The sequence below is a fragment of the Colletotrichum karsti genome, assembly GCF_011947395.1.
Source record: "Colletotrichum karsti strain CkLH20 chromosome Unknown Scaffold41, whole genome shotgun sequence".
Lineage (NCBI taxonomy): Eukaryota > Fungi > Ascomycota > Sordariomycetes > Glomerellales > Glomerellaceae > Colletotrichum > Colletotrichum karsti.
Window position 1 is genome coordinate 373,877 of NW_024065941.1, and position 25,634 is coordinate 399,510.

A 25,634-nucleotide genomic window follows, 5' to 3' on the forward strand; every position below is an offset into this window, starting at 1 on the left:
AGGGAGAGAGCTGACAGATTCATTCTGTCCGTGATGACAAACGTGTTTGCCTCACTCATCGAGGTGCCTCGTCGAGAACATCCCTCTATCAATAACCGGCAGCTCGTCAAGTGAAATTGCAACCTCGATAACCTACCTACACGTTGCCAGCAGACATCGACCATCTCAGCCCACCTCCGAAGCCGAGCTGCAGCGCCCGTAAAACTACCAAAACCGGCCGTGCCTCTAACGTTGGCTCTTCCAAAGACCCCTTGCCAAGTGCTCATCTGCGGCTCACCTCTGCATGGGGCCGGGCCCTACGGAGACATAGCGACCGACCGGCCGGAAATCTTTCCCATCCCACTCCTCGTTTGAGTTACCCTCGGACAATCCCACCATCAGATGGATCCAGCACATCTTGCAGATACGGCGTCGACGTCGACGTCGCCAAAGAGTGCTCCCAGCCAAGCGGGATCTCTCGAGAGCGATAACGGCAGGCTGTCCATCACTCACCGCCCGAGACATACCCGCACAAGCACTCCCAAGGTGAGGACCGGCTGTGTGACCTGTGAGTAGTGAATGCCCCGCCCCGCGATCCTGCACTCCGCTTACCCTCGCCAGGCAAGTGAGTTGTCGAACCCGCGCAACCAACCATCCTGTCTGGGGTCGTCATCTAATCCTGAACTTACAGAAAGCGGCACATCAAATGCGATGAGGCAAAGCCGCATTGTATGAACTGTCTCAAGACTCGTGGCGTCTGTGATGGATACATCGTCAAGCCGCGCAAGGCACGAAGCAGGGCCGCGCCGGCACCGCAACGGCTGAACCCAGAGAGGGGAGCGTCACCATGTCGTTCAACCTCGCGCGAGATCTTACGGGAACCGGACATGAACTCACTCGACTTTGCCAACGACAATGACAGCGTCTACTTCAATGATTGGAACGAACTCGTCCGCATTTCTCTCGGTGGCGCCCAGTTTTCCCGAACAAAACTATGGAACACCATGATGCCTCAGCTCAGTAGGCATAACCCCGCTTTACGACATGCGGCCATCAGCATCGGCGCCATGAGCAGGGCGCTCTCGCAACAGAACTATGTTGTCTCGCGGAACTTCAGCAACATCGCGAGTCTCCTCCAGAGCCAGCACTATCAGAGCGCCATCGTGCATTACTGTCAGGCTCTCCGGCTTCAAGGTCAAGCGGACTTCCACACGGCAAGCATACAGGAGGCCGTTCTGTTATCCGTTCTGTTCGTAGCCTTCGAAGCTCTGCGTGGTAACAGACACTCTGCGCTTCAGCATGTCAAGTATGGATTTGTGTTGCTCCAGGAGCTTCTCACGAGCGAGGACGCGGAGGCCCGTATCTGGAACCTTGCACCCGACCCTAGGCAACTCATCACCGAAGTGTTGGACTTATACAACCAGCTCGATGTGCAAAGCCGAACCGTTCTCGCAGGGAACGTGAAGACGAGCCGATCACCGGCTTATGAGTTGATCAGAGGCCTCAAAGCCCGGGGTCATACCATCGAGACGTACAACATGCAAATCCAGCGATACACAGAGCCGGGGGAAGGCAGGCGGAACATGCCTGAGATCTTCTACGACGCCGATGACGCGTACACCTGGTGGCAAGTATGCCAGCGGCGCATCGCGAAGCTGGGTCCTCTGTTGCTCACCGTCATCGACGACCTCAAGTTCGAAGAGATCAAGGACGAGGGTGGCATTGACCACATCCTCAACGTGATGCAGGACCAGCCCGAACTGCTAGCATACTGCGAGAAGTCGATGGCGCACCTTCAGCAATGGCGAGCATCCTTCGAACCGCTTTACAACAAGACATTATCCGACAGCTCAGTGGACCGCCGGGAGTACCTCAAGATTTTGCATCTGCGGATGCACTATCTCATCATGTTCATATACAGCTTCTTCCCCAAGTACGCCGACGAAGCGACCATCTCCAGCATGACGCCATACTGCCGTGAGATCAACGAAGTCATCGAGATACTGCTCAAGGAGCAGGAGAAGGACATCCAATCGCCGGCGAACCTGTTCTCGATGGAGTTCGGCATCGCGTGGCAGCTCACTATAGTTGCCATGACTTGTCGCGATCCGCTGGTGAGGGAGAGCGCCACGCGGATTCTCGAGAAGTATCCCCGTCGAGAGGGCCTATGGGACAGCCAGGCGTTCTTGGCGGTGCTCGTCAAGAACAGGGAGCTGGAACGGGACAATGCGAAGGAAGGTACGGCGTCCGAGCAATGGAGACGGCTCTGCAGGCGGGAGTTCATCTTCGAGGATGCCGGAGAGACGATCATCTTCCGATCGCTTAAGAAGAACGATGTCACGGGCGAATGGGACTTGGTAGAGGAGAGGGCGGATTTCAAGGGCGACGTAGAGGGATTGGTCTGGAAACAAAGGCCCCTGAGTGGCCCGGGATGGATTACTGGTATGAACTGATCGGCGCGACGGCTGACACGAAGCTTTGGAGTCAGGTGTGCTGATCATTTGGACAGTCTCAGGACAAGGGAAACTTAGGGACGTACTGCTCTCTACATCTCCTAAGGATTCTCCTCTTTAATCGATACCCATAATCCGTCGGTCAAGACATGTGGTCGTGGTATATCCCGGTTGATCATGAATGAGGTCAGTCTGCCTCGTTACGTGTGGTTATTGCAACATCGATATTTCTGAAGCTCCCACTGTTCTTCAGCATACGCGAACAAAGACCTCCACTGTAAACAAACATATTAAGACGAAAGTCTTGGATACTAGACTTCGTGGTAAGATATAAGGCAACGCTGAGAGCCTACATTCTGGGTATCCTCAAGAATTGTCTAAAGATATTGGGTTAATTACATCACGTACAACGCCCGTCTTTGTGTCGGCCATCTTGATTTCATTACCATCAACGAAACAAGACATTCAATTAGTCTCCCCTCCACGAGCCCCCGAACAGATGCTTCACCAACGCATCACGAGGAATACTCCCATCATGCGTACTCCCAGAATGCACCTGCCCCATCCCAAACCCATCGATCGGCAGCACCAGCACGTCACCATACAACGTCGGCGCTTTCATATACGACAAGTTTCGTATATCCGTCAGACTCGGCTCGACCGTTTGCAAGTGCTGGAAAACCACATCCGTCCACGCCGCCGGTCCGGTCGAGTTCATAACCTCAAAACTGCTCGGCTTCAACCCGCCCTCCTTGACGCCGTGCTGCCGGACGAGATCCTCCACCGAGGCAATCACGCGGTCCGTCATCTTCTTGAACACGGGGTGCCCCGGGGCCGCGGCGATGGTCCACTGGCAGAACTGCACCGGATGGGGTATGTCGGCCCAGGCGGGGCCGTCGCGCTGGTCGAACTCGATGCCGACGACCAGGCGGGTCTCGTTCCGGAGCTTACGTGGGACCCAGACGTCGACGGGCTTGAGGGCTAGGGTGTCTGTGTCCGTGTATATACCGCCCTCGACGTCGAGCAGGAGGTAGCGGAGCATGTCGGACTTCATGCCGACGTTGGGGAGGTGGTTGTATGTTTGGAGGATCTTGGAGACGTTGCCGAAGCGACGTTCGACAAATTCCTTTCCGCCTTTGCCGCCGACTAGTGTGCTGATGAGGATGTTAGCTTGGGTTTCTGTTTCAAGTTTCAAGTCGCCATGTAGTTGCAGAAATGTGACGGAAAAGAAGACACCCAACTTCATAAGAGAAATGTTTACAAACACCAACCGAGTAGCTGCGGAACAATGTAAAAGTATTACATCTGCAGCAACACCATTGGTCTCACTTACTAGGCATAGTCCGTATTCATCGCAAGCCACGTCGCCGTCTCCGACAACTTCTCAGGGTCGTTGACAGGATACCTATCCTTCCAGTTCTTCGGCAGCATAATCTGCCAGATCTTGGGCGGGATGAGGTGTCCCGGACGAGGCTTCACCCAGTCGGACCTCGTAGAGTTGTCGATCCACGAGTTGTCTTCACGGTGGTAGAACAAGTCGGTGTTGAACGGCAGCCTGAAGCCGTTTTGAGGGCTGCTGTCGTATAACCAAAATATCGAAAGGAAGATGAGGATGAGTCCCGTCAGAACGCACACGCGGTACCGGAGCTGGGAGATGTGGTGGAGAGCCCGCTCGCGCAGCGAGTTCGGGCCTACCGGCTCGGCCTTCTCGGCCGTGTACATCTCCTCGCTGGGAGAGAGGTCTGAAGTGAGAGACGACCTGAAGGAGTGAAGGTCAGTTCATTGGGAGAAGGGACCAACGACTTGTCTTCAGGGGCCAGTTCAACACATATTGTATCAGGCCGAAGCAATGGGCATGGAAAAGCTCGTAGAAATTCATTACCATCATGAACTACGACACATAAGACATCTATCATCCGTACGCATCAAATCATCCCTTCGAGGGAGAGCTCAACGCAACCGCCGAGACAGTCGCAGGCGGAAGATGCAAATCCGTACACGTCGGGTAGAGCATACGAGTGAGCAGCGGCTGAAGTGAAGAGGCGCTCATCACACCATACGCATACTCCTTACTGAACGCCTCAACGATATCGGCATCAGACTCGGGTAAGACATGCAGGATTTCACTGGTCCGGCTGCAAGGCGCAGGGTGTCTCGGCCTGGATTCCGGGATGAGGGAAGAGAGAGAATAGCAACCCTAGATCGACGGAGGTACAAAACAACAGATCTGTATCTGTCATGAGATCGGTATCTTTACGCGCGTTGCAAGATCTGGCCCCGAGTTTGGTCTAGAATGAATGCTTATTTCTTATCGCAATGTCTCGGATGTGCTTGGGCGGGTACCGGCTCCGTGGATGCGAACCGCGCGAAGGCGGATGTACCGAGACATATCACCATCTGACACCAGGGAAGTCGTGGCCGCAGGGTATATGCACTCCTGAATCGCTTTTCACTCCTCGCTTGAAGGAAGGGTCTTGCAATTTGCTTCATGTTCAACCCTGCAGTCGCCGGAGATCAGAATATGGGATGATCAAAAGAGCCATGTGGCCAAGCCACAAATCAGTTCGCCGGGTAGACGGACGTTGGTTCTCCGGGAAGAGTGCCCGAAGTCGTTCCTATTCGATGCCACCATTTGGATTGACAACCCTTCTTTCTAGGGTGCCTTGTGATTTTCGCGTGGCGTTTCCCTGCAGCTGATAGCTTGGCCAAGTACGAACCTCGGAGTCAGCTTTAAGCCATGAAAAGCAATTATCCCCAGTAAGCAAGGAGAACGATAGCATACGCGTCACGTGTATTGTATTCGTGAGCTCAGGAGACAGCTCTCTACCAATTACCACCCGTATCTGCTAAGGCTCAAACGGCGGAGTGATAGATCCATGACCAAACGTCTCAATACACCACATTCCACTTGACGTTCTCCCATCCCGCCCTCCGACTAATCCTCACACGTGAACTAGAAACAAGCACAGGCTTCCCGATCCCCGACGTCGGCCACGGCGTCTGGGCCTTCGGAACCACCGCCGGCCCGCCATCGACTCCAGTCACATCAAGACCAAGCAACAACTGCGCCGCAGAGCCCATCACAAGGCCACGAGCAAGGTTGCGACCGGGGCTGTTTTGCGTGTCAGTACTTCACATCATCCCGCCCAAGATATGAGAATCACACTTACCATTGATGCTTCCCCCCTCCAAAGGGGAAAAACCCCGTCGTCGGCATCGCCTCCTCGCCCATCTTCAAAAACCGATCCCCGACCCAGGTCTCGAAATCAGCGCCCCACACCTCCGGGTCTCTGTGCAGAATCGCCAGCGGAACTTGCACGCTCTGCCCGCTCTTGAGAAGGTAGCTCCGGCTGTCGTCGGTGATGGTGGTGTCCGCGACCACGGAGCGGTTCACGTTGTCGACGGCGGTGAGGCGCTGCGTCTCCTGGAAGCAGGAGAAGAAGAGGGGGCATTTCTCCTTCATGCCGCCCAGCCGGAGCGTCATCGGGCGCTCGGCCTGCGAGTTCACGAGGTGCTCCGTTTCACCCACGACGGTGAGGAGTTCCTCGCGGATCCTGGCGAGCAGGTCCGGCTGGCCGTAGATGTGGATGAGCAGCCAGTAGAGGATGGCGGAGGTGTTGGCGAGGGAGGCGACGGTGAAGCCGAGCTCGATGCGGGAGATGTCGTCTGGGGACATGCCGAACTTGCGGCCGATGGCGATGCGGTCGCGGGTGAACTGGGGCACGTCGGGGGCCATGTCGTTCTCGTCCGCGATGTAGGTTTCGAGGAGGGCGCGGACTTGTTCTCGTGTCTTGAAGGCCGTGGAGGCTACGAGGGATCGGGATGCGGGGATGAGGAAGAGGTGCATGCTGTCGTGGAATGTCCTGTGTATGGTTGTGAGTTTCTCGGTGGTGGTGAGGATGGATGATGTGACGTACCAGAAGGTCTCCCTCATCTTGGGGTCTTTCAGGGGGTTCTTCGCCCCGTATAAGTCAGTTGTGACGGCTACCGTGAGGACCTGGCGACCCCATTCGTAAAAGTCGTCCACCTCCGTCGGTTCACGGGACAGACCGCTCAGGAACTCCGCCGTGTTGCTGACGAGGGCCTTGGTGAAGCTGTAGAGGTCCTTCCCTGACATTCCCGTGTGGAGGACCTTGAAGAAGGCGACGTGGTAGTCTGGTGTCTTCCACATGTCCAGACCAGGGCCTTCGAGACCCAGCATGATGTCGGCGAAACCGGCGAGGAGAGGCTCGAAGCTGAGGGTCCGGGCACGCAGGACGGCTGCGGCTAGTTGGGGCGAGGAGGCTACGTAGAGCTTGTGGCCGAGGATGGGTAGTGTGTGGGCCTGCATTCTGTACTTCTTGCTGGTGATTCATGTCAGCTAGAGAGTCTGAGGATGCCTTGTAGAAGACCGCGGCATGTACGGGACGATGGACCTGGACTCACTGGTTTCCCAGGTGGTACTCAAATCTCAGCTGAGCGAGACTGAGAAGATGGCCTATCATGGGTATCTTGGGACGCAAAACCGGCGGCTCCTGAGAATCGAGTTGGACCGGCCATAGCGCCTTGTAAACCACGAAGACGACCACCAAAGCAGCCGCGAAAACGAGAGATATGATCATCTTGGGCAAAGCTTGCTGCGTCTCAAGACCTATCCGGTTCTGAAGGTCTTCCGCCAAGACCCCATTGCAAAGGAAGGCCCGGGAGTCTTTTAAATATTTCCCTCGTGGGACACTTCGCGCTGTGTAAGTCCAATCTACACGGAATCTTCCACGCCCGCGATTACGCAGATGAGTCGGGGTCCGCATGCAACGAACCCTGATTCCAATATGCAACTAGCTCATGCTGTTGGTTCAAAGTTCCCAAAGACCTCTCGGCTAAGTGTCTTCACGCTGTCCTTCCGGCTAGACTCCTTCTACTTTCGGGTACTGCGCCGCAGAGCCCGTCGGCGGTTAGGCATCTAGAGTCACAGAATGATATGATGGCCCCAGCAGTGCGAAGAAGGCGGGCAAAGGCACAGCAATAGGCTCGACGTACGCGAGGGGACGCGTGTGCAAGCTAGAGTCGCTAGATGGATCTTTGAGCAGCGGTCATTTGCTTGTGTTGGTCACGAGGTCTGCGTTCTCTGTTGTGTTGGAATTTTACCGGGTGGTGATGTTTTTTCAGTGCTATGATTGAGATCATGCTCCCGTGTGTTTGTTCTTATAGCTGGAAAGAAAGTGGTCTCCGATCGGGTACCGGCCTGGGCCGGCGGCGCAGGCCTGGTCTCCAAGATGCAGAGATGCGCGTGCAGGGGTGGAGATGCAGCACAAACCGACGGACCACGGTTTGCAGCCCCGTCCATGACTAGGTATTCACAGGGACCCCACACTCTGGTGTTCAAAGGTCGAAGAGCTGTGTTTGTGGTGGGAGTTTTACTGGTAATGCGGTCCGTTGAGGTCTACGCCAGCACTGGTTTAGGTACTGTCTGGCACTGAGGACGTCCCAGTTGAGTGCTATGTGCACGAGGCCGAAGCCTGAATGACCCGGCCTCTCGCTGCTTGGAGAGCATTTGGTGCCGAGGTGAAGATGAAGATTACATCAAAAACCAAGACGGAGAAGCTTCATGAGCATCGACTTCGTGTAGAAGGCTTCAATGAGAGCACTCATCGCAGTCGTCGAACTGCGTTTGAAAGCCGGGACGCGCACGTGGTCCGGGTGCGTTGGGGGTCCCTCCTCTCGGCGCCCGTCATTGGCGGGGCTCACAGACGAAGCGGACCGGGCGGATGCGGGGACCATGGACCTCGCTGCTTTGGCGAACGCACCTCCGGCCCGTCCGGCGCAGCCCAGCTTCATGACACCTCACCTCCTTCCTTCATCTTAGGAGTTGAAGAAGGCACCGTCAAGTGGTTTGTCGCGCAGTCAGCCATAATATCCTCAGCGCATCACAAGCACAGCAGCATTCTACCATGAGAACAAGCGCCCTCTGCTACATCCTTCCCCTCCTCCCACCAACCCTCGCAACAAACGCCATCACGATGTCAAACCCCCCAAACATAACCCGTCCAGACCCCAAAATCCCCCTCGCGCCCTCCCCCCTTCCCCCTCCCGGCCCAGCAGCCTCCGGCGCCGAGATCGCAGCCCAGCTAATGACCCTCTCCCGCTCCAACATCTCCCGCCTCAAACTCATCAAGAAGGTACGTCTGCAGGGAGACCTCTGGGAGCCGGAGGGCATCGTCCGCCTGGCCCACTCGTCCGCCGCGGAAGAGGAGGAGAGGTTCTGGGTCTCGGCGGGGGAGTACACCGTGCCGACGCGGAAGTATCCCGACGGCGAGATCGTTGACGGGACGGATCGGAGCGCGGGGGCGGGGTTCGCGCATTTTGTGGTGTTTGACGGGGAGGGGACGCGGTTGGGGGATTGGGTTGTGTCCGAGGAGGGAGATCTCGAGGTTTGTTTTTTTTCAAGTCTTGGGGAGTTGCGGGAGAAGGGCTGACGGGTGGTAGTATCACAATGGAGGGTTGGATTACGACGGGACGCACATCTGGGCCACGCTCTCGCAGTACAGGCCCAACACCACCGGTACAGTCGTCAAGATCGACCCTGCGGAGCTGAGGATGGAGAAGGTGTTCAAAGTCAAGGATCACCAGGGCGGCATCGTCCACGACGTCGAGACGGATTCGCTCTCGACGTTGAACTGGGGTGGACGGAAGGCACGGAGGTGGAATCTCCGGTCTGCGAGCGCGGTCAATGACGGACGGGAGCAGCGGCCGTTGGGAGACGTCCGCGAGGACGGCGCCCACTTCGATTCGCCCGCGGCGGAGATTGAGAACCCGTCGCACTGGATCGATTACCAAGACTGCAAGTCCTTGGGAGACGTGGGGTCGCGTCCGGTGATGCTGTGCTCTGGAATCGCGACGTTGGCGCCGGGAGTTGATGTCGGCGGGCTGGCGATTGTGGATGTCGAGACCATGGTTCCGATATGGGAGGTGCCGTTCATGAAGAGGACGGAAGAGGGGAAGAGGGTGTTGATGACGAAAAACCCGATGGACGTCGCGCTTGTTGGGGGCAGGGTCAGGCTGTACTTTTCACCCGAGGAGGGGAGCAGTACGTTGTATGTCTACGAGCTTGAGGAGTCATGATGCATTTGCAGGATCATCACGGGGGCTTTTGGTGCGGCTGGGCTCCTGTGTTGGACTACTCTGTACAACGAAGATGCCTTGGCCTTTGACTGAAGCCTTCCGAGAAGCCGTTTCATGCCGCATGCGTTCAATCCACGCTCCTTGTCCGGATCAGACAACGGCGGACCCGGTCCAAGATGCTAAGCAATTACGGTTATCGTCCACCGTTGGAACCCACAAAGATGGTGGCAGAGCCTCTTTTGAAGCTTGTTTTCTCCCTTGTTTGGTGTAAAAATGGTAGCGCATTCCGGAGTGAGTGGGTGTGTGGGCTGGATCTACTTAGGCCCATTTCGTCGGAGCCGAAGGGCTGAGAGGTGCTATTTCTGGGCGCTGAACTGGCCACCCTCCACGACCAAGTTGGCACGCGGTGTTGGGGCACCGAATCTGACTCGCCGATACGAGATGCAGGAGAGGCGATGCGGTTGATGAGTAGGATGTTCTGGAAGACGGCTGCAGTGGTTGAATCCTGCGGCGTAACCAACACGGCTGCGAACAGACTGGAGTGCATGTGTCGTGAAAGCTGCCAACGCCAGCCGTGATGGCAGGGCCTGGCGGAAGATGTGGCTTGTGGCTGTCCGGTTTGGCACGCAGGACAAGTTCGCCGTCGTCAAATTACGACGTCGCAGTGAGCAGCGTCGGTAGGAACCCCATGATTCGTGAGGATGGGACTCTGTAATGCGAAAAACAGTCGACGCGGAACGGAGGCGAGTTCGAGAAGAGGAAAGGCGCTGAGGGGGGGGATTATCCTGTTCAAGGCAATCTGGTGATGTCATGCGCGGACATGGATCAGCGTTGCAAGGGGTGCTTCAGTGTGCTTCAGGTTTGGAGGTTTTGGTAGGGGTGTTCGCCAGACGTCGGCGGTTGCAGCAAGGTGCTGTAGGGGAGATGCCAGGTTTCCGGAGGTTTCTGATTGCTTATTCGCGGTCGCGGCGAGGTGGACGGGTTTGATGTTGATGGGAATACTTCAGTAGGTATTGACTTTGGAGTTGAGCTGAAGGTTCGGATGGCATTTCTTCGGATGTGGTGGCGGCTGGCGGAAATACGAGTAGACGCATGTATTCTTTGCCCTCTGGATAGTGTCGTCATGTATCGCGGTTTTTTACCCATGCCATCAGAGCCTTGCCCGGTCAACGGTCTGTTCGCCTCTCGTTTTTTCGCCTAGTGTTTTGGTCAGCAGAGTCGAGCCCCGCGGGGAGCGATGAGCGGTGGGATACCAAAAATCGAAATGTGGATGTCGATAAATGCCAGCGAGGTTGGTGTTTTGTGGATGCGAGTCGATCTTCAGGGGATGGATATCGTGGTTGGTATTGGTAACTTGGTTGGTAAGGCAGGGAGAGAGAGTGAGAGGCAGCTGGCAGCAAATAGAAATGGTGGCGCTGGGGTTTCGAGAGAATTGAGGCGCAGTTACACTTAAAAAAAGAGGAAGGAAGGCGTTGGTCGCTTGGCCAACCACGGCCGGCCCTGAAGTGTCCACCAGATCCACATTTGAACCTTTTCCACTGGCCGCTGGCGAGGGGCAGGCGCTATCGAATGTGTTGGGCAGGGGCAGGGGCAGCATGGACGTTTAAAGAAGGAGCCCTGGGTGATGGCCTGGTGCTCGCCTCTCCTCAGTCGAGTCTCAGCGGTGTTGACTCTCGCTGTGGCGGCCTCGAATGCGCTATTGAATATGTGTGTGTCTTGAATGACAGTTCGTAAGGGGGAGCACTTGCAACACGGCGGCAGCTCTTCGGGCAGTTGTGTTGCGGGTGAGAATGAAGCTGCCAAGTAATTACATGATGCCCTCACTTTGTTCTTTCTTTCCGTAAAAGGCTCAGGAAAGACCCCAAACAGAGAATGACGTCGGCAGACTCTCAACACCTGCAGGAAAGTGCCGGACAGGTCCCTCTTTCCTGCCTTGCTTTTTTCTTTTTGGACTCTTTCCCTTTCGTCTCTGCATCTTTCCTGCCTCGACGGGCCCTGGCGCCTGCTCTCTTTTAAGCTGGACCCACTGCGGCGGCACTCGGCAGGGCACTGACACTCGGACCAGCTGTAAACGGGTTGACGGGGCAGGAACGGCAAGGCAGGGAAGCACCGGCCACGGCAACCGGGGGGAGACGAGGATCCATGGATGACGAGGGGACGAGGGGACGACGGCAAGGTACCTGCTCCCCCAGATTTTGCCGGGGAGGTACTTTACGCCGTCCTTATTCTGCTGTCATCGTTGCCATGGAGGAACTGCCAGTCACCAGTTCTTGCCAGAAACTGAGAAGGGATGGCCTCCCTTCCTTCCTTCCTGCGTGTTGCTCTTTCCTGCTTTCTGCAGCCAGTCATCCGATCCTGCTTCATCCCATTTCGGCGCCTTCCAATCTGTCTCACACACGCGCGCATTTTGCATTTTGCATTACCTGTACAGCATTTGTTGCATTTGCTGCATTTGCCAACATTTGCATCTGTTACCTACCGCAGTATCTGCAATTGTAACTTCCTGTCCGTCTCCAGATTCCCACGCTCCAGTATTTCTGTCTCTCCATGTCACTCTAACCTGCGACCAGCCGATACAAGCACGTCTTTTCCCCACGGCCAAGGGACTGCAGGACCCATCAGCAAAAGTAACACCCAACCTCCAAGACCCAAGCCACCTTCAGACGTGCATACTGCAACCTGACCAAGACCAAGACCAAGGTACGCCCACCACCACCTCTATCCGTACACTCACAATTCTTCTCATTTCTCCGTACCGTTTCCCGTCTCTCTCCTCTTCGACTTTTCGTTTGCAATCTCCCTCCCGTCTCCTACTCCTTGATTTCCCTACCCCAATCCCCAATCCCTCCCGCGGACCAAACAAAACGGCCAGCCCCTCGTCTGCCGTATCCACAAACTATCCAATATTCCGCGGCCGACTCTGATCTTTGGGGAGGGACTAAGGTAGACAGGAACACCACCAGGAATACGAGCGAGCGCGACGCCAAACAGGTTGCTGCACCCAAGAAGCAACAATACGAGCTGCTGAGCTGACCCGGCGCCTCCTCGGGCGAAACACCGAAATACCTGGCCCAAGACCAGAGCCAGAACCAGAACCTGTACTCCCAACATCACTCTCGACAGCTTTCTCTGCGGCTTGACCAGACCTGCGCCTCCACGATCGCTTTTCGACACTGTCCATCGTAATAGGAGTCCAAGACAAGACTTCACTGCCCCGGAATCTGCCTTCGTGTGTGTGTACTGCGTTCGAATTGTCGCCTTTCGTCAACCACTCAATCACTCGCACAGCCCGCTGCTTACTCTCACCTCACCAATACGAACACGCAAACGACCGCTGTCTGGTACGACTTCCCGCTGTCAATCTCCCCGACACTCGTGCCAGGCGGACCGTGGACGCGACTAGCTTGCGTCCTCCGCCGCCTCCCTTTTACTCTCTCTCACCGGGCGACTGGCGGTGCACGGAGGTTAGTGATGTTGTTTTTGCTTCTGTCGCTCGCTGCCTTTCCTCTGGCATCTTCCATCTGGTCCTGTCTCGGTCGCATGCACGTCTGCGCTTGGCTGGAATGATCAGACGAAATATCAACATACACCGTCTGCAGCCAGAACTGCGCTCACAATTAAACCAGTCTTCCCTCCGAGACCTCTGAAATTGCTTCCGCATTCCTTCACGTCGCACATAGTCCCCCGATTCAGCGGCCGCTCCAGTCTTTTCAACGTCGACCTTGCTCCGCTCCCGTCCTCGACCTTTGTTCGGAAACATCTCTTGGCTGTCGGACAATCAACCCACGACGGTTGCGAGCCGTTCGCCGTCTTTCTTCTTCTTCTCCCTGAAACATGCCGCGATACGACCTGGACGACGGTAACGGGGAGCGCGAGCCTCTCGACAATGCCTACCGCTCTCATCCGCGCTCGCCATACCCTCCGGAACAGTACCAGGACCACCAGCCGTACTATAACGCCTCGCCCCCGGGCCATCAAAATCACCAGCACGACCCGAGGACCCGACAGCACCCAGGCGGTCATCCCGATCCCAACTTCGGTCGTATGAGAGACGAGCGCAGGAACGACCGTCAAGGGGTCCCCCAGGCTGCCGTAGGTGCAGTGGGCGGCGCAGCTGCAGGATACGGCGCCCATCAGATTGGCTCAAACATGGCCTCACCACAAGTTCCCCCTCACACCAACTGGGCGCCGTCCCAGCAGAGTAATCTTAACCCCAACATCACGCCCGGAGCAGACAACTTCAGCGAGGGCGCTTCAGGGGGCATGGCGGGTATTGCTTACAGCGTCGCCGAGCGCAACGCCCGAGAGAGCGGCGTCGACGCCATGAGGAACGTCGGCCAGGCACAGCCTCCCCGACCCCAGTTCCCGAACGCACCTCCGTCAGCTTATAACCAGCCCCGAGGCGACGCCTACGAGATGAGCAACGCACCTCGCCCGTACGCCCAAAGCGACCGCACTTCTCACTCCAGTCTCACTGCCCTCGGCGCTGCTGGGGCATCACCCGCCAGGCTATCCCCTTCATCAACGCCGTACGGCTACAGTGACTACTACAACGACCACCCGTACTACCAAAGGAACGCCGACCACCTCGGCGTTGTCGACCCCAACTCAATAGCAGACGACGGCGACGACGGTCTGGACTACGGCAAGAGCCGAAGCGGACGCAACTCAATGCTCAGCCTTTCAAACCACAGCGACCGCACGGGCAACAGCCGGCCCGGAGCGGCGGCGGCGGGTGCAGGCGCAGGTGCTGCGACTGCCCTCATGGCTGGTGCCGGCCGGACGGGTAATGGCGGTGGCGGATACTACGATCCCGTCAAGGGCTCGGCCTTGGGGGGCAGTAACATTGACCTTGGCGGCGAGAAGCGCTCCGAGTGGGTGAAGTCGCAGAACGGTAACAGGAAAAAGTGGAAGTGGTGTATCATCATTGTGGTCATTCTCATCATCGCCGGTGCCATCGCTGGCGGTACTGCCGGCTGGTTGGTCTCCAGGAACAACCGAAGCGGTGCTAGCAGCGGCAGCAGTGGCCAGTCGGCCGACGACGACACCAACTCCAACGGCGACCTCAACATCAACAGCAAGGAGATCAAGGACCTCATGAACAATAAAGACCTCCACAAGGTCTTCCCCGGAATGGACTACACTCCCATGAACACCCAGTACCCCGACTGCGTCCACAACCCCCCTTCTCAGAACAACGTCACCCGCGACCTCGCTGTTCTCAGCCAGCTGACCAACACCATTCGTCTGTACGGCACCGACTGCAACCAGACGCAGATGCTGATCCACTCGATCCAGCAGTTGAAGATGGAGGACACCATCAAGATCTGGATGGGCGTTTGGCAGGATAAGAACGAGACAACCAACGCAAGGCAGCTGACGCAAATGTGGGACATTCTCGACGAGTACGGCGACAAGTACTTTGAGGGCATCATCGTCGCCAACGAGATTCTGTTCAGAAAGGAAATGACGGAATCCGACCTGGGCACCCTCCTCAATGAAGTCCGCACCAACCTGACGGCCAAGAGCTTGAGCCTCCCGGTGGCTACTTCGGATCTCGGCACCGACTGGACCGCATCGCTGGCGGCCAAGAGTGACTACATCATGGCCAACATCCACCCGTTCTTCTCGGGAATCAACGCCAAGGACTCCGCCATGTGGACATATGCCTTCTGGGAGGACCACGCCAAGAGCTTCTTCAAGTCGGACTCCAAGAAGAACGTCATCGCCGAGGTCGGCTGGCCTAGTAAGGGCGGTATGAACTGCGGCAACGGCCTGGCTACGGGCTGCCCCGATGCCTCGGTTGCGGGTGTCGACGAGATGAACGAGCTCCTCGACAAATGGGTCTGCCCTGCTCTGACCAACGGCACAAACTACTTCTGGTTCTCCGCGTTTGACGAGCCATGGAAGATCAAGTTCAACGAGAAGAACAAGGACTGGGAAGACCAGTGGGGCTTGATGGATGTTGACCGCAACCTCAAGACCGGTGTTAAGATCCCAGACTGCGGCGGAAAGACCGTTTGAAGGCGAAGAAAAGCGCCAGTGACGAAGTTTTGATTTACGTATGGACGAGACAAGAGCGGGCCTGCCTCTCGTCCGCTGCTTGGCAATACGCAGCGCTGTACATGACGGAGTAATTTAGGAGTTGGGGTTCAAAGCATGCCCGGCACGACGCCGCGGTAGTATGTGTATGATTTTTGATACCGTACATAGTCACCTTCCGGTAATGGTTCGGATGGCTTCCAGTGTGTCTTTAGTATTTGACCGAACCGAATAGATTAGTTTCATATCACAACTATCCTCACGACGTTACTTTGCCTTTTTCACGGACTTTTGCTGACATATTGACGGGACGTAGACTTGCAGTTCGACACGTGCCGAGAGCCACGGGGCCGGCGCCGGCGCCGGCTCGAGTCATTTCCATGTTGGTTTAGTTGACGCTAAGGCGAACAAATCGCCAAGTTGCCTAAACTTCAGCACTCAAGAACCTTTACAAATGATGCAAACGGCTACTTACGCGCGGCAGCATTAAGCGCCCGCGCCGTGAAGATTTCAATTCTCCTCTACATCTCAAGTCCATCGTCGACTCCGATTCGATCCCCTCACGCCGTGCGACGCCGACATAAAGCCCGCGTCGATATTCGCCTATTCTTTCAAGGTTTACACAGAGTCAGGCGCGGAGACGGAAGGGGGGGAAACTTTGAACGAGGTGGTCATCCTGGGAGCAGCGTGCGTGCGTGCGGGCTTAAATCGAACGTCTTGGCTGCTGCTGCTGCCGGCGACGACTCGCGCGGGGGTGGGTGAGTGAGGCCGGGTACGGATGTGTTTTGATTGAGGGTTTTTGACGTAATGCCGGTCGAGAGCACGGTTAGCCGTGTTGTTCTCACTGCCGGGATTGAGTTTGTTTATTTATTTTTGGGTTTTTGAGGGGTTTAAGGTGAGATGATGGGTTCTTTCTGCTTGTCATGTCGTTTTTTGAGGTTTTCACGAGATGCTCTTCTAGATGGACAGCGGCAGGATACTACATGATCTAGCGTCAATCCCAAAACATCACCACCGGAAATCAGACCGTCCAGCGTCTTCGGACGATCTTTCTTACTCCCCGGACGAAGACCGATGATGAGCGGGCCGACCGGTTCAGGCGGCATAGATCCCCATTCCTCGAGGTGAGACGCGACCCCGTTCGTTGAATGGGCCGGCGTTCCAGAGGACGGACGGCCGCCCCTGGTTCCAAAACGCGCCAGAGGAGAGCCCGCCCGAGCGCTGTTTGCTCCGCGTCTCGCACGAGACGGTAGGGATTTATTTGGTGGATGTTTTCTTGTATTCGGGAGATCTTTCCTTTGGCTTTGATTTATTGGGGAGTGAGATGACATGACACTGATTGATGAGGGAATTGGATTTGACGGTGCACATGCTTTTTCATGCCTGTGCAATTGGCTTTCTTGCGTGCTTTAGACGTGCGTCCGAGGACTTCGCTCTCTCCGTCTCGTCTCTTATTTCGCGTGCGGCTCAAACTGCGTCCCCCGAGGTTCGTTTCATATCCCGCCACGCCCCGTGATCCCTGTCCAACGGTCTGGCACATGAAACACGTCAGGACGTTGGACTACAGACGTATCAGGGCCGCTGCTTGTACTTTGGACGGCTTTTTTTGGTTGCGATGTGTGGTGATGTGTCTCCGGGGGTCCTGGTTCGTGGGGATGGTCCTCAAACCTCAAACGGATGGTGCAGCCGAGGAGAAGGGGAGATGGGTGAGAATGTGTGGCGGGAAAAGAAGAAAACTGCTGGTGTCCCTCGTGTCTTTCCAAGCTTTGAGTTTGTGCTCTTTTGGTTTGTTTTATTTCTTCATCTGAGACTTTTTCTTTCTTTTCGAATTGGTCATTAGATACTCAACTTCATTCATTTCGAGGGTTTCTCTAGACGATATATCACACACGCATCATGCCTCCCAAGTCAAAACACTACGAAAGCGTCGCGGACACAGACGACCACGACCACGACGCCCGCTCCAGCACGGAAGTCGAAGAAGCCCTGATGGACGAGGAGAAGCACCACCACTGGCACTCGATCGACCTGGACGCCGAGACGCAGCAAACGAAAAGGACGTGGTGGAAGACGACCAAGACGCTGCTGCGGCGGTACCGCTGGCTCATCGACACCCTCCTGCTGCTGACCAACATCGGGCTCTCGCTCGGGTTGTCGCTGCTGTTGTATTACCAGTTCGAGGACGCCAAGTTCCCGGTCACGACGAGGCAGGTCGGTGGGGATTATACGGGTGCCGGGCCGATGTGTAAGTTCTTTTTTGTGAGGGGCTGAGATGGGGTGAGAGGGTTGACTGACTTGGGTTGGTGTAGTTCCGACGAAGGTTGTTTCGTTTGCGGCGGATTATTCGTATGTGCCACCGAACGGGACTGATTTCCTTTCGGATGCTACGTTGAGCCAGTGGAGGTCTCTTCTGCCGGGTAAGGTTCTCGTTTGATTGTGTGACGAGAGGTTGCTAATGTTTTTGCTAGTCGGCTCGGGATGGAAGTGGGTTGGAAACGACCCCTTCTTCACCACCTCCATGACGCACCAACTTCACTGCATCGTGAGTGACACCACCACCACCACCACCACCCTGACACGAACACGGCAACTGACGAAGCAAACGCAGTTCATGATGGGCAAGATCTTCTCGGGCCTTACGACGAACAACATGACGCACGTGCCGACGGACTACGTCTCGCACTACTTCCACTGCGTCGACTACCTCCGGCAGGCCGTCATGTGCAGCGGCGACCTGGCGCTCGAGCCGCACGAGATCACCGACTCGGACGACAACGGGCCCGGGGACGGCAGCTGGAACGGGCAGCACGTGTGTAAGGATTACAGCCAGGTGATGAAGTATCTCGATAGTAAGTTGTGGATTTCGAGTGAGAGTTGGGAGTGGGTTTGCTGACTTTTGGCGCGTAGAGCAGATTGCGGAGGGGGTGAGGGTTGTGTTGCCGATAGATGATTAATGTGTAATATGGGCTTGGTCAACTTACTGAAAGCGTTTTTGGAGCATTTGTTTTGAGATTGGGTTAGCGAGTAATAGAGAAGAGTCGAACTTCACGAGATTGCTGCTTGCTGTGTCTTCTGGATGGATGGAATCGATGGATGATTACATGTTCTTCACGGCTTGGTGAGTCCCTCCCTATACGAGCAAAGTCAGACATGTTAATCTGGCACTGACACATCAAAGGTCCGATAACATCGTCAGCAAATCCCCGACACACTCTTTAGGTGACAGATATTCTCAAGAGTCTACTTCAACCAAGACTTGACAATCCTCTCCAACCCTTCCGCCATCCACTCCTCATCAATCTTGCTCTCATGATCAAACCCATGCTCCCCAGGCCGAACCGCCAAGTGAAAATCAAGCTCCGGATCCACCTCCTTCACCTTCGCCTCCAACCTCCTACTACCAACCACAGGCACAACACTATCCTCCTCGCCATGCCACACAAACACCCCACCGCGGGGGAACCGCGCCCCGTCATCCAACATATCGAACGGGAAGAGGTGCCGCTTCTCGGCCGGGAACAAATGCTTCGAGATCCCGTGGTGCGTCAGCGCGAACATCAACCCGCCCCTCTCGAACCTCGCGTCCTCTGAAATCACCGCCGGAAGGGTCCCCTCGCGGACCTTCTTCATGTGCTCCTCCACGAGACTATACGGCAACGGGCCGACGCCCAGCGTAGGACCCCCCGCGCCCTCGGTGAAATGCGGGTCTTTGAGGTCGGTGCAGGGGTACGCCGCCGTGCAAGCGCGGATCTTATCCCCGTGCCGGAGGCCGGCCATGAGGCTCAGGTACCCGCCCGCGCTGTCCCCCGCCGCGAGCACGCGGTCCACGTCGACGGCGACGCGGCCGGCGGTCTGCTGGGCCACGAAGGAGGGGAGCACGGTCTGGAGCCAGGTCCAGTGGTCCTCGACGTCGGAGAGGAGGTCGTCGATGGTGGACTCCGGGGCGAGGCGGTAGTTGGGGGAGACGATGACGGCGGCGTGGCGGTCGGCGAGGGCGAAGTGCCAGGGTTGGAAGAAGGGCGGGAAGAGGGAGGAGGCGGCGATGAAGCCGCCGCCGTGGTAGCGGAGGAGGATCGGGGAGGGGGTGGGGGAGGGGGTTGTGAGGAGGCGTTTGGGGATGAGGATGTCTGTTGTGATGGGGTGGTTGGAGACGGTTTTGTAGGTTGTGGTGAGGATTTCGAGGTCGGCGAACCGGGAGGTGTCGTCGGGGTTGAGGTCTATGGCCATGGTTGAGGTTTTGAGGTGGGAGTTATGATGTCTTTGTGATTTGGTTTGATGAGATCTGGTGAGGTTGGAGTTTGAGGTTTTGGAACGGGTATATATCGTCTTCTCAGATGATCGGAACCAGATCACGTCCGAGAGAGCGAGGCCCAGTTATGTCCGAAGGTGAGGTGGGGTGAATGACAAACTGCGGATGCCCGGGGAATGGAGCGGGTGGGTATCGTGGCGGGTTCGCTGTGAAGTATGTCGAGGAAGTATTCGTGGACTAGTCGTGATCGGTGTTTGATTGGGATTGTGAGAGGACGTAGATGTTGGAAGGCAGTTGTGAAAATGAGGCAGCTTGTGAACTGTCTGAAGGCTTAGCTGAGTACAGAGGGTGTCGATGGCGGGAACGAATGCCTGCCTACGAAGAGACGGTTCTCAGTAAGACGACGGACAGAAAGCTCAGTGTTTGTTAGAATAAGTCTCTGTACTTAGATGTGCTTAGAAAAATGTCCAGTCCTCGTTTCTGAGTCGTCTGCATTGACGGCGAAGATCATATTGTGAAGTGAGTCCTCGTGGTTTCGCAGTCTCAAGTGCCGAAACCACAGCCGACCTCCAACAGTCGAAGACCCGAGGTCGTGAAACTCAATTGACTTGGTCATCCACGCTGGGTCCAGCGGGCTTTGAACGGGGAAGGGGGCACCCCTGGCGGAAGTCCGGGGTTCGACGCTATGATCGGGGCTAAGACCGCCGCCGCCGTTGGGTCTTGGGACGAGGGGAGTTGTTGGGATGCTCCATTGAATTCGAACGGACTTTAGCTTGTGAGGTCCGAAGCGCGACGGAGGGTTATGTCCAGGGCGTTGAATGTTCGGGATAGAATGTCATTCGGTTTCGCCCGAGTGCCGACCGCTCCGTGTTCCGGTACCCACCTTGCTCCGGGGTCGGAATACATGCGGGCCGATCCCGCCGAGAATCACCAATCGGCGGTCTGCATGCCGGGGCGGGCAAACCAAGTACCGGAAGACCCCTCATTTAGCTTGGCGCGAACATAATTTTACTATTTTTTGCACTTCCTCTTTTGCGGCATAGGTCTGATTGATTTTGCGTATACCTACGTACTTTGATAGCAAACTCTACCAGCAATTGAAAATGGCTTCCGGCTTATCGCCCGACTGGGTGTGGTCGAATACCTCAAATGCCACGTACTAAAGTTCCCCGCCTCACCTTGAGACACAACCACGGCTGACAAGACATTCGCATTTAGTGCTTGCAACGACAGGGAATGGTTCGACGAATACGAGCCGTTCGAATCACACACGGGCACCCACTTCGGCCCTGGCCCCCGGGTACTGGGCGTCGGCACCGTGAACCTACCCGTCATCACATCACCTGACGCGACGGGACCCAAGAGGCACGGCATCCTGAAGCTCACCAACGTGATCCACGTCCCGGATGCCGTGTGCAACATCATCAGCAGCCACGACTTCATCGAGAGCATGCCGGATGGCTGCGGCTTTACTTTGGGGATGGGGGCGCCCGGCACCCAAGGCTCGGTTCTGGGCCCGGACGGGGAGTCGATCGCCTACTTCAAGGGCGACCATCGATTATTCGCGCTCGCGCTGAGTGAACCGCCTGTCGGACCCGTCACCGGACCGTCGCGTTTCAGAGACGACACACACTACGCCGTCAATGTCGAGTGGCCCGACTCGGAGTTTGCTCGCTTTCAGGCGCATATGGCACAGCGCAGGCAGGATCCGACGAAACAGAGATATTCTGCGGAGGAGAAGCAGTGGCTCAAGACTCACTTCGGCGGGGAGTACCATTTTCTTCGTGTTTATGGGCTCAGCATCTACAAGGAGGAGGATCGAGATGAAGGCGCCGCCATTGTGAGAGGGATGATGGCGAACGAGTAACACAGACAGGACTAACCGTTTCTGGGCTTAAGTGTTCATCGATGATGAGGATTTGGCTGGAAATCCTCGATGTCTCCCGTTACCGATATCACATCCAACATCAAAGCCGTTTTCATGATTCACGTCGGAGATTTTTGCAACTTTCATCCTGGCAGACGCATTCTCTCGATGCATTGGCACTCGTGCAATAACATCAAGTCAACAAGAACCAGCTTCAAACGCTTATGTGTTGATATCTCAACTAACAAGGTAGGCCTGACTCAAAAGCGTAGTCTCATCGAGCTGCGTTGGCACAGCCAGGATGTACGCAGATGCCAGACTCGAGTAGGCACCTCCAATATTCAGTGTCTTTGGAAGACTTGTCAGTATTTGCTCAGTCTCGGGATATGACGTTTCAACTTGCCTGGCGATTGATACGTCGCTCAGCGCCCCCAATACCACGCTCCTCCATGAAGAAGTCGACACCGTCGTGAGTAGTCCCCCATAACCTGCCCTCCACATGCTGAATTGTTCCGTTTTCGTAAACATACGGGTAGACCACCCCGCCCTTGATGGTAGCGTTGAGTGCTCCCGTGATGGTGGCGTTCAGGACATTGAAGACTGTGTTCATGTTAATTGGACTGATCTGGGTGGTAGGCTTGATGAGTCAAAGATGTACCTATCTGAAAACCTCCCGGGACTTCGATTGGGCCGTATTGTTTGGGATCAATATGGACGGTAGTGTTGAACAACGGCTCAATCTTCGGAGGTGGTTGGAGTTCTTGCGCGGCCACCTGGGAGATCAGAGCAGCGGTTGAAAGGATCGCGGTCAAGAACTTCATGTTCACATCAGAAGTAGACGACATGTAACATTACTGTGGGTGGTGAAAAGCACCTGTGAGGAACGCGGGGATGCGCTCGTATTTATGATGAATGTCTCGCTGCTCGTGCGCGTCACGCTGGGCAACCGGCTCGCATGCCACTGAGCAGATGCCTGGAACTTACCACCAAAGCCAAGCCGGGAAGCTCAAGTAAAGGTATGCATGAGAGACCTACACGGGTAGTTGGCTTTCTACCTGATGTCGGACTCGCTAAGAGCAATAGTCCGACTTGGGAAACTATTCTCAAGAGTAGGATTCAACATAAGCGAAGTGCGGTCAGCTTTGAAACTTCATGCAGGATGACACAGCAATTTTCATCAATAACGCATACCATAATTGCAACTTGACATGGCAGGGTAACCCGAGCTCAAAAGGCTTAAAAGTGATCGAAATTGGACCCAATGACGCCCGAACATATTGACGTTAAAGTCCTCCCTCGGCTATGTCTTCTCTTCGATTCCAAACCAAAGCTCCGGCTTGAATCCGTGTAAAACGTCCAAGAAAACTGGTTTTATTGTTGCTCTAAATCAGCAGAAAGTCTTGGAGGCCGCATTCCTCAAATAATGAACTTGTGCTCGATTGGTACTTTCCGTCCTTCATAGAGAGACCAAGGTCCTCATAAAGCGTTGGTACTGAGCGACAGCTGAGCTCAATAGTTCCCAATCGACGGAACGTATTGTAAGACTCTGCTTCCGGTACTCGCCGCAAGAAGATGCCTCCAATATTATTCATCCACTTATACTTTATGAGCGGCAGAAAGTGCGTGGGCTCTTCAAATCTCCAAACTTCGCCTTCTGCAACATCCCTCAACAAATGCTTATCAAGAGTGATGTTGATTCTGATCTGCCCAAACATACTTCCCTTGTAATCCCTCTCACCATGAAACTTTGCGGTAACTTCGTCTGGACATCGACGTAGCGGACCACGAACTGCTAGGGCTTTCACAGCAGATTTCTCAAAAGGAATTCGATGTAAGTCCGACTGGAAATCAGGAACGTCGGACAATGGTTTGATGACAATGCCATCTATGGGGTTGGTAGTACCCGCTGTGCGCTCAAGGTCCAACAGTGGATTTTGTAGAGACATGCAAGACCAGGATGGTGCTAAAGGAACGGGTGAGACGCTCGCGACCCTGTCCATTTGCCAGACAAGTGATCGAACAAGGTCACCCTCCCAGAACCCAGCAATGAAATTGTCGTTGAGAATTTCGCCCACAATCTTCGCTATGCCAATCATGGCCGGAAAACGATCCTTTTCAAAGGTCAAATGGGTCTTGACGTAAATGGAAATGAACTCTGTCCAGAAGTCGTATACTTCCTCTCGTGTCTTCTGTTGTAGATGGCGGATCACGCCTGGTTTGTGGCATTGTTGTCGGATCCAGCTAAAACGACCGCCCGTGAAGGCTTCGTTGACAACGAACTCGTTGCACTCCCACCAAATCTTCTCGGGGGTGAAGTGAATGACCGCTGGCGAAAGCGCCCGCTCTTGAGCAACCCATGCTCGCGAGTTGAGATGGTTGTGAGTAATACTGTCACTGAGTTCGGTTTTGTTAAGACTAACATAAAACCCGTCGTCGGCATCATCCCAACTTGGATGGAAGCGGAAATAGAAAGGCAGATGCGAAAGTTGTAATGCCTTTCTCTCGTGGAATAGCCCCGGAGCGGTGTCGCTACGGCTAGCTGCCGCTATGTTGCAGTCCGCGTACCGGTAGATATCTCCCATTCGTTTCGATTCGTGGGCCCAATCCTCCTGATTTGGTTGATCCTGGATGATACAAAGGGAATCGATCCAGATGTAGTGAACGCCAAGTTTAGCTGCAACGTGCATTGCGTCCTTCATCGTGTCCGGTAGTTCATCAAGTGGTATTTCTTGATGGAGTACATCGAAATTGTCCTCGTTCATCTTGAAAATGGTGTTATCTCCCCATCGGTGACTCAACGTCACGTATCGAGTCTCAGAGGGTAAGTCGTCCGTCTGGCAAAGCCTCGCACGTACGCTCGAGAATCCGTCGCTGCTCCAGACTTGAATAAGACGGGTGGGCAGAGTGCGAGATTCGAGTCGCCAACTTCGACAAGTCGTATGAGTGTTGAAACAACTAGAGAACCAGTCTTTTAAGAGCTTGATGCTTGCTGGAGAATTTGAATTCGACGTCACAAGATTCGGATCTGCAAAAGTTCAGCCTCGATTTCAAGGAGCTCTCAAGAACCGAGTATGAGAAATACCGAGGAAATCTGGACCCAGTCGTAGCCTGCTGGCTTTTACAAATCCCACTGTTCGAAAGCACCCAATCAGCTCAGTCTTGGACGAGTTCAAGGCCTCGTGGTTGCCGCGTTCGAGGTTGAACCAGAGCATGACTTGGTCGGATCCGGAGGCATATTGATGTCCTGTACTGTTTTCGAAAGTGCACTTGATGTAGAATAAGTCGTCCAGCGTGATGGAGCCCCTTTTGACAAACAAATCCAAACTCTGCGCTAGTGAAGTGCATATTCGGCAACCGAGATCAACAGATTTACGGAGTGACGATATCGTCGGGTGATACACCAGTCGATACGTTGGGAAAGGCCGCGAATCATCCTTGCTCTTGACGAGCTGCAGCCGAGTGATCGCGCGACATACTGCACACAACCTCGACACCATTTCATTCAGTGAGGCTTCCAGGTCGGGTGTCACGGTAGGATCATAGTACTCGTGACCGTCTGTCCTTGCATCGGCCACCCCTTGGTCGTTTTCGTCCACGTTCGAGTCGATGCGTCCTACGTCGTGGATGCTGGTACCGGGGTCATTGTTCGCTTCCGTCATCATGGTAATCGACTCGCCGTCGAGTGGTTTGTGATCGATGACCCGATTCCCATGGGAGTCTGGGCTCAGGTTCTGTTCTTGCATTGGGATGAGCGACGAGAGTTGGGCCGAGATTCGGCTACTCTGGTTGCACTGGAGGAGTCTTGTTGTTGGGACGCAGAGTTCGACACAGCGGGGAGAGGGGAAGGATTGAACATGGGGGATTGCGAGTCACACCGAAGTTAAGCAAAACGACTGCGCCGTTCGAGGATGGCGGTTGGTTGTGGGAAAATCTCGCTGCTGCAGGC

General features: G+C 55.4%; 8 protein-coding genes across 8 annotated transcripts; 5 read left to right on the forward strand and 3 right to left on the reverse strand.

Moving 5' to 3' along the window:
• Positions 1-381: 381 nt before the first annotated feature.
• On the forward strand, positions 382-2,432 carry CkaCkLH20_10612 (C6 zinc finger domain-containing protein; the record flags this gene model as incomplete). Its single annotated transcript, XM_038893326.1, has 3 exons — positions 382-547; positions 601-604; positions 671-2,432. 3 exons carry the CDS (start codon positions 382-384, stop codon positions 2,430-2,432), a joined length of 1,932 nt encoding a protein of 643 aa, XP_038741441.1.
• Positions 2,433-2,901: 469 nt separating this feature from the next.
• On the reverse strand, positions 2,902-7,033 carry CkaCkLH20_10613 (alpha-mannosyltransferase och1; the record flags this gene model as incomplete). The annotated part of the gene is made up of 5 exons (XM_038893327.1): positions 2,902-3,586; positions 3,766-4,191; positions 5,419-5,544; positions 5,603-6,775; positions 6,858-7,033. The coding sequence occupies 5 exons, from the start codon at positions 7,031-7,033 to the stop codon at positions 2,902-2,904; spliced, it is 2,586 nt and encodes an 861-aa protein (XP_038741442.1).
• Positions 7,034-8,428: 1,395 nt separating this feature from the next.
• On the forward strand, positions 8,429-9,530 carry CkaCkLH20_10614 (uncharacterized protein; the record flags this gene model as incomplete). The annotated part of the gene is made up of 2 exons (XM_038893328.1): positions 8,429-8,839; positions 8,895-9,530. 2 exons carry the CDS (start codon positions 8,429-8,431, stop codon positions 9,528-9,530), a joined length of 1,047 nt encoding a protein of 348 aa, XP_038741443.1.
• Positions 9,531-13,364: 3,834 nt separating this feature from the next.
• CkaCkLH20_10615 (endo-beta-1, 3-glucanase) lies at positions 13,365-15,554 on the forward strand (the record flags this gene model as incomplete). The annotated part of the gene is made up of 1 exon (XM_038893329.1): positions 13,365-15,554. The coding sequence occupies one exon, from the start codon at positions 13,365-13,367 to the stop codon at positions 15,552-15,554; it is 2,190 nt and encodes a 729-aa protein (XP_038741444.1).
• A 1,914-nt stretch (positions 15,555-17,468) lies between these two features.
• Positions 17,469-18,526, forward strand: CkaCkLH20_10616 (uncharacterized protein; the record flags this gene model as incomplete). Its single annotated transcript, XM_038893330.1, has 5 exons — positions 17,469-17,817; positions 17,882-17,989; positions 18,041-18,114; positions 18,181-18,421; positions 18,480-18,526. The coding sequence occupies 5 exons, from the start codon at positions 17,469-17,471 to the stop codon at positions 18,524-18,526; spliced, it is 819 nt and encodes a 272-aa protein (XP_038741445.1).
• A 286-nt stretch (positions 18,527-18,812) lies between these two features.
• Positions 18,813-19,799, reverse strand: CkaCkLH20_10617 (uncharacterized protein; the record flags this gene model as incomplete). The annotated part of the gene is made up of 1 exon (XM_038893331.1): positions 18,813-19,799. The coding sequence occupies one exon, from the start codon at positions 19,797-19,799 to the stop codon at positions 18,813-18,815; it is 987 nt and encodes a 328-aa protein (XP_038741446.1).
• Positions 19,800-20,924: 1,125 nt separating this feature from the next.
• Positions 20,925-21,688, forward strand: CkaCkLH20_10618 (uncharacterized protein; the record flags this gene model as incomplete). Its single annotated transcript, XM_038893332.1, has 2 exons — positions 20,925-20,977; positions 21,040-21,688. 2 exons carry the CDS (start codon positions 20,925-20,927, stop codon positions 21,686-21,688), a joined length of 702 nt encoding a protein of 233 aa, XP_038741447.1.
• A 394-nt stretch (positions 21,689-22,082) lies between these two features.
• On the reverse strand, positions 22,083-25,431 carry CkaCkLH20_10619 (uncharacterized protein; the record flags this gene model as incomplete). The annotated part of the gene is made up of 5 exons (XM_038893333.1): positions 22,083-22,288; positions 22,347-22,503; positions 23,662-24,082; positions 24,833-25,014; positions 25,165-25,431. The coding sequence occupies 5 exons, from the start codon at positions 25,429-25,431 to the stop codon at positions 22,083-22,085; spliced, it is 1,233 nt and encodes a 410-aa protein (XP_038741448.1).
• Between the last annotated feature and the right edge of the window lie 203 nt (positions 25,432-25,634).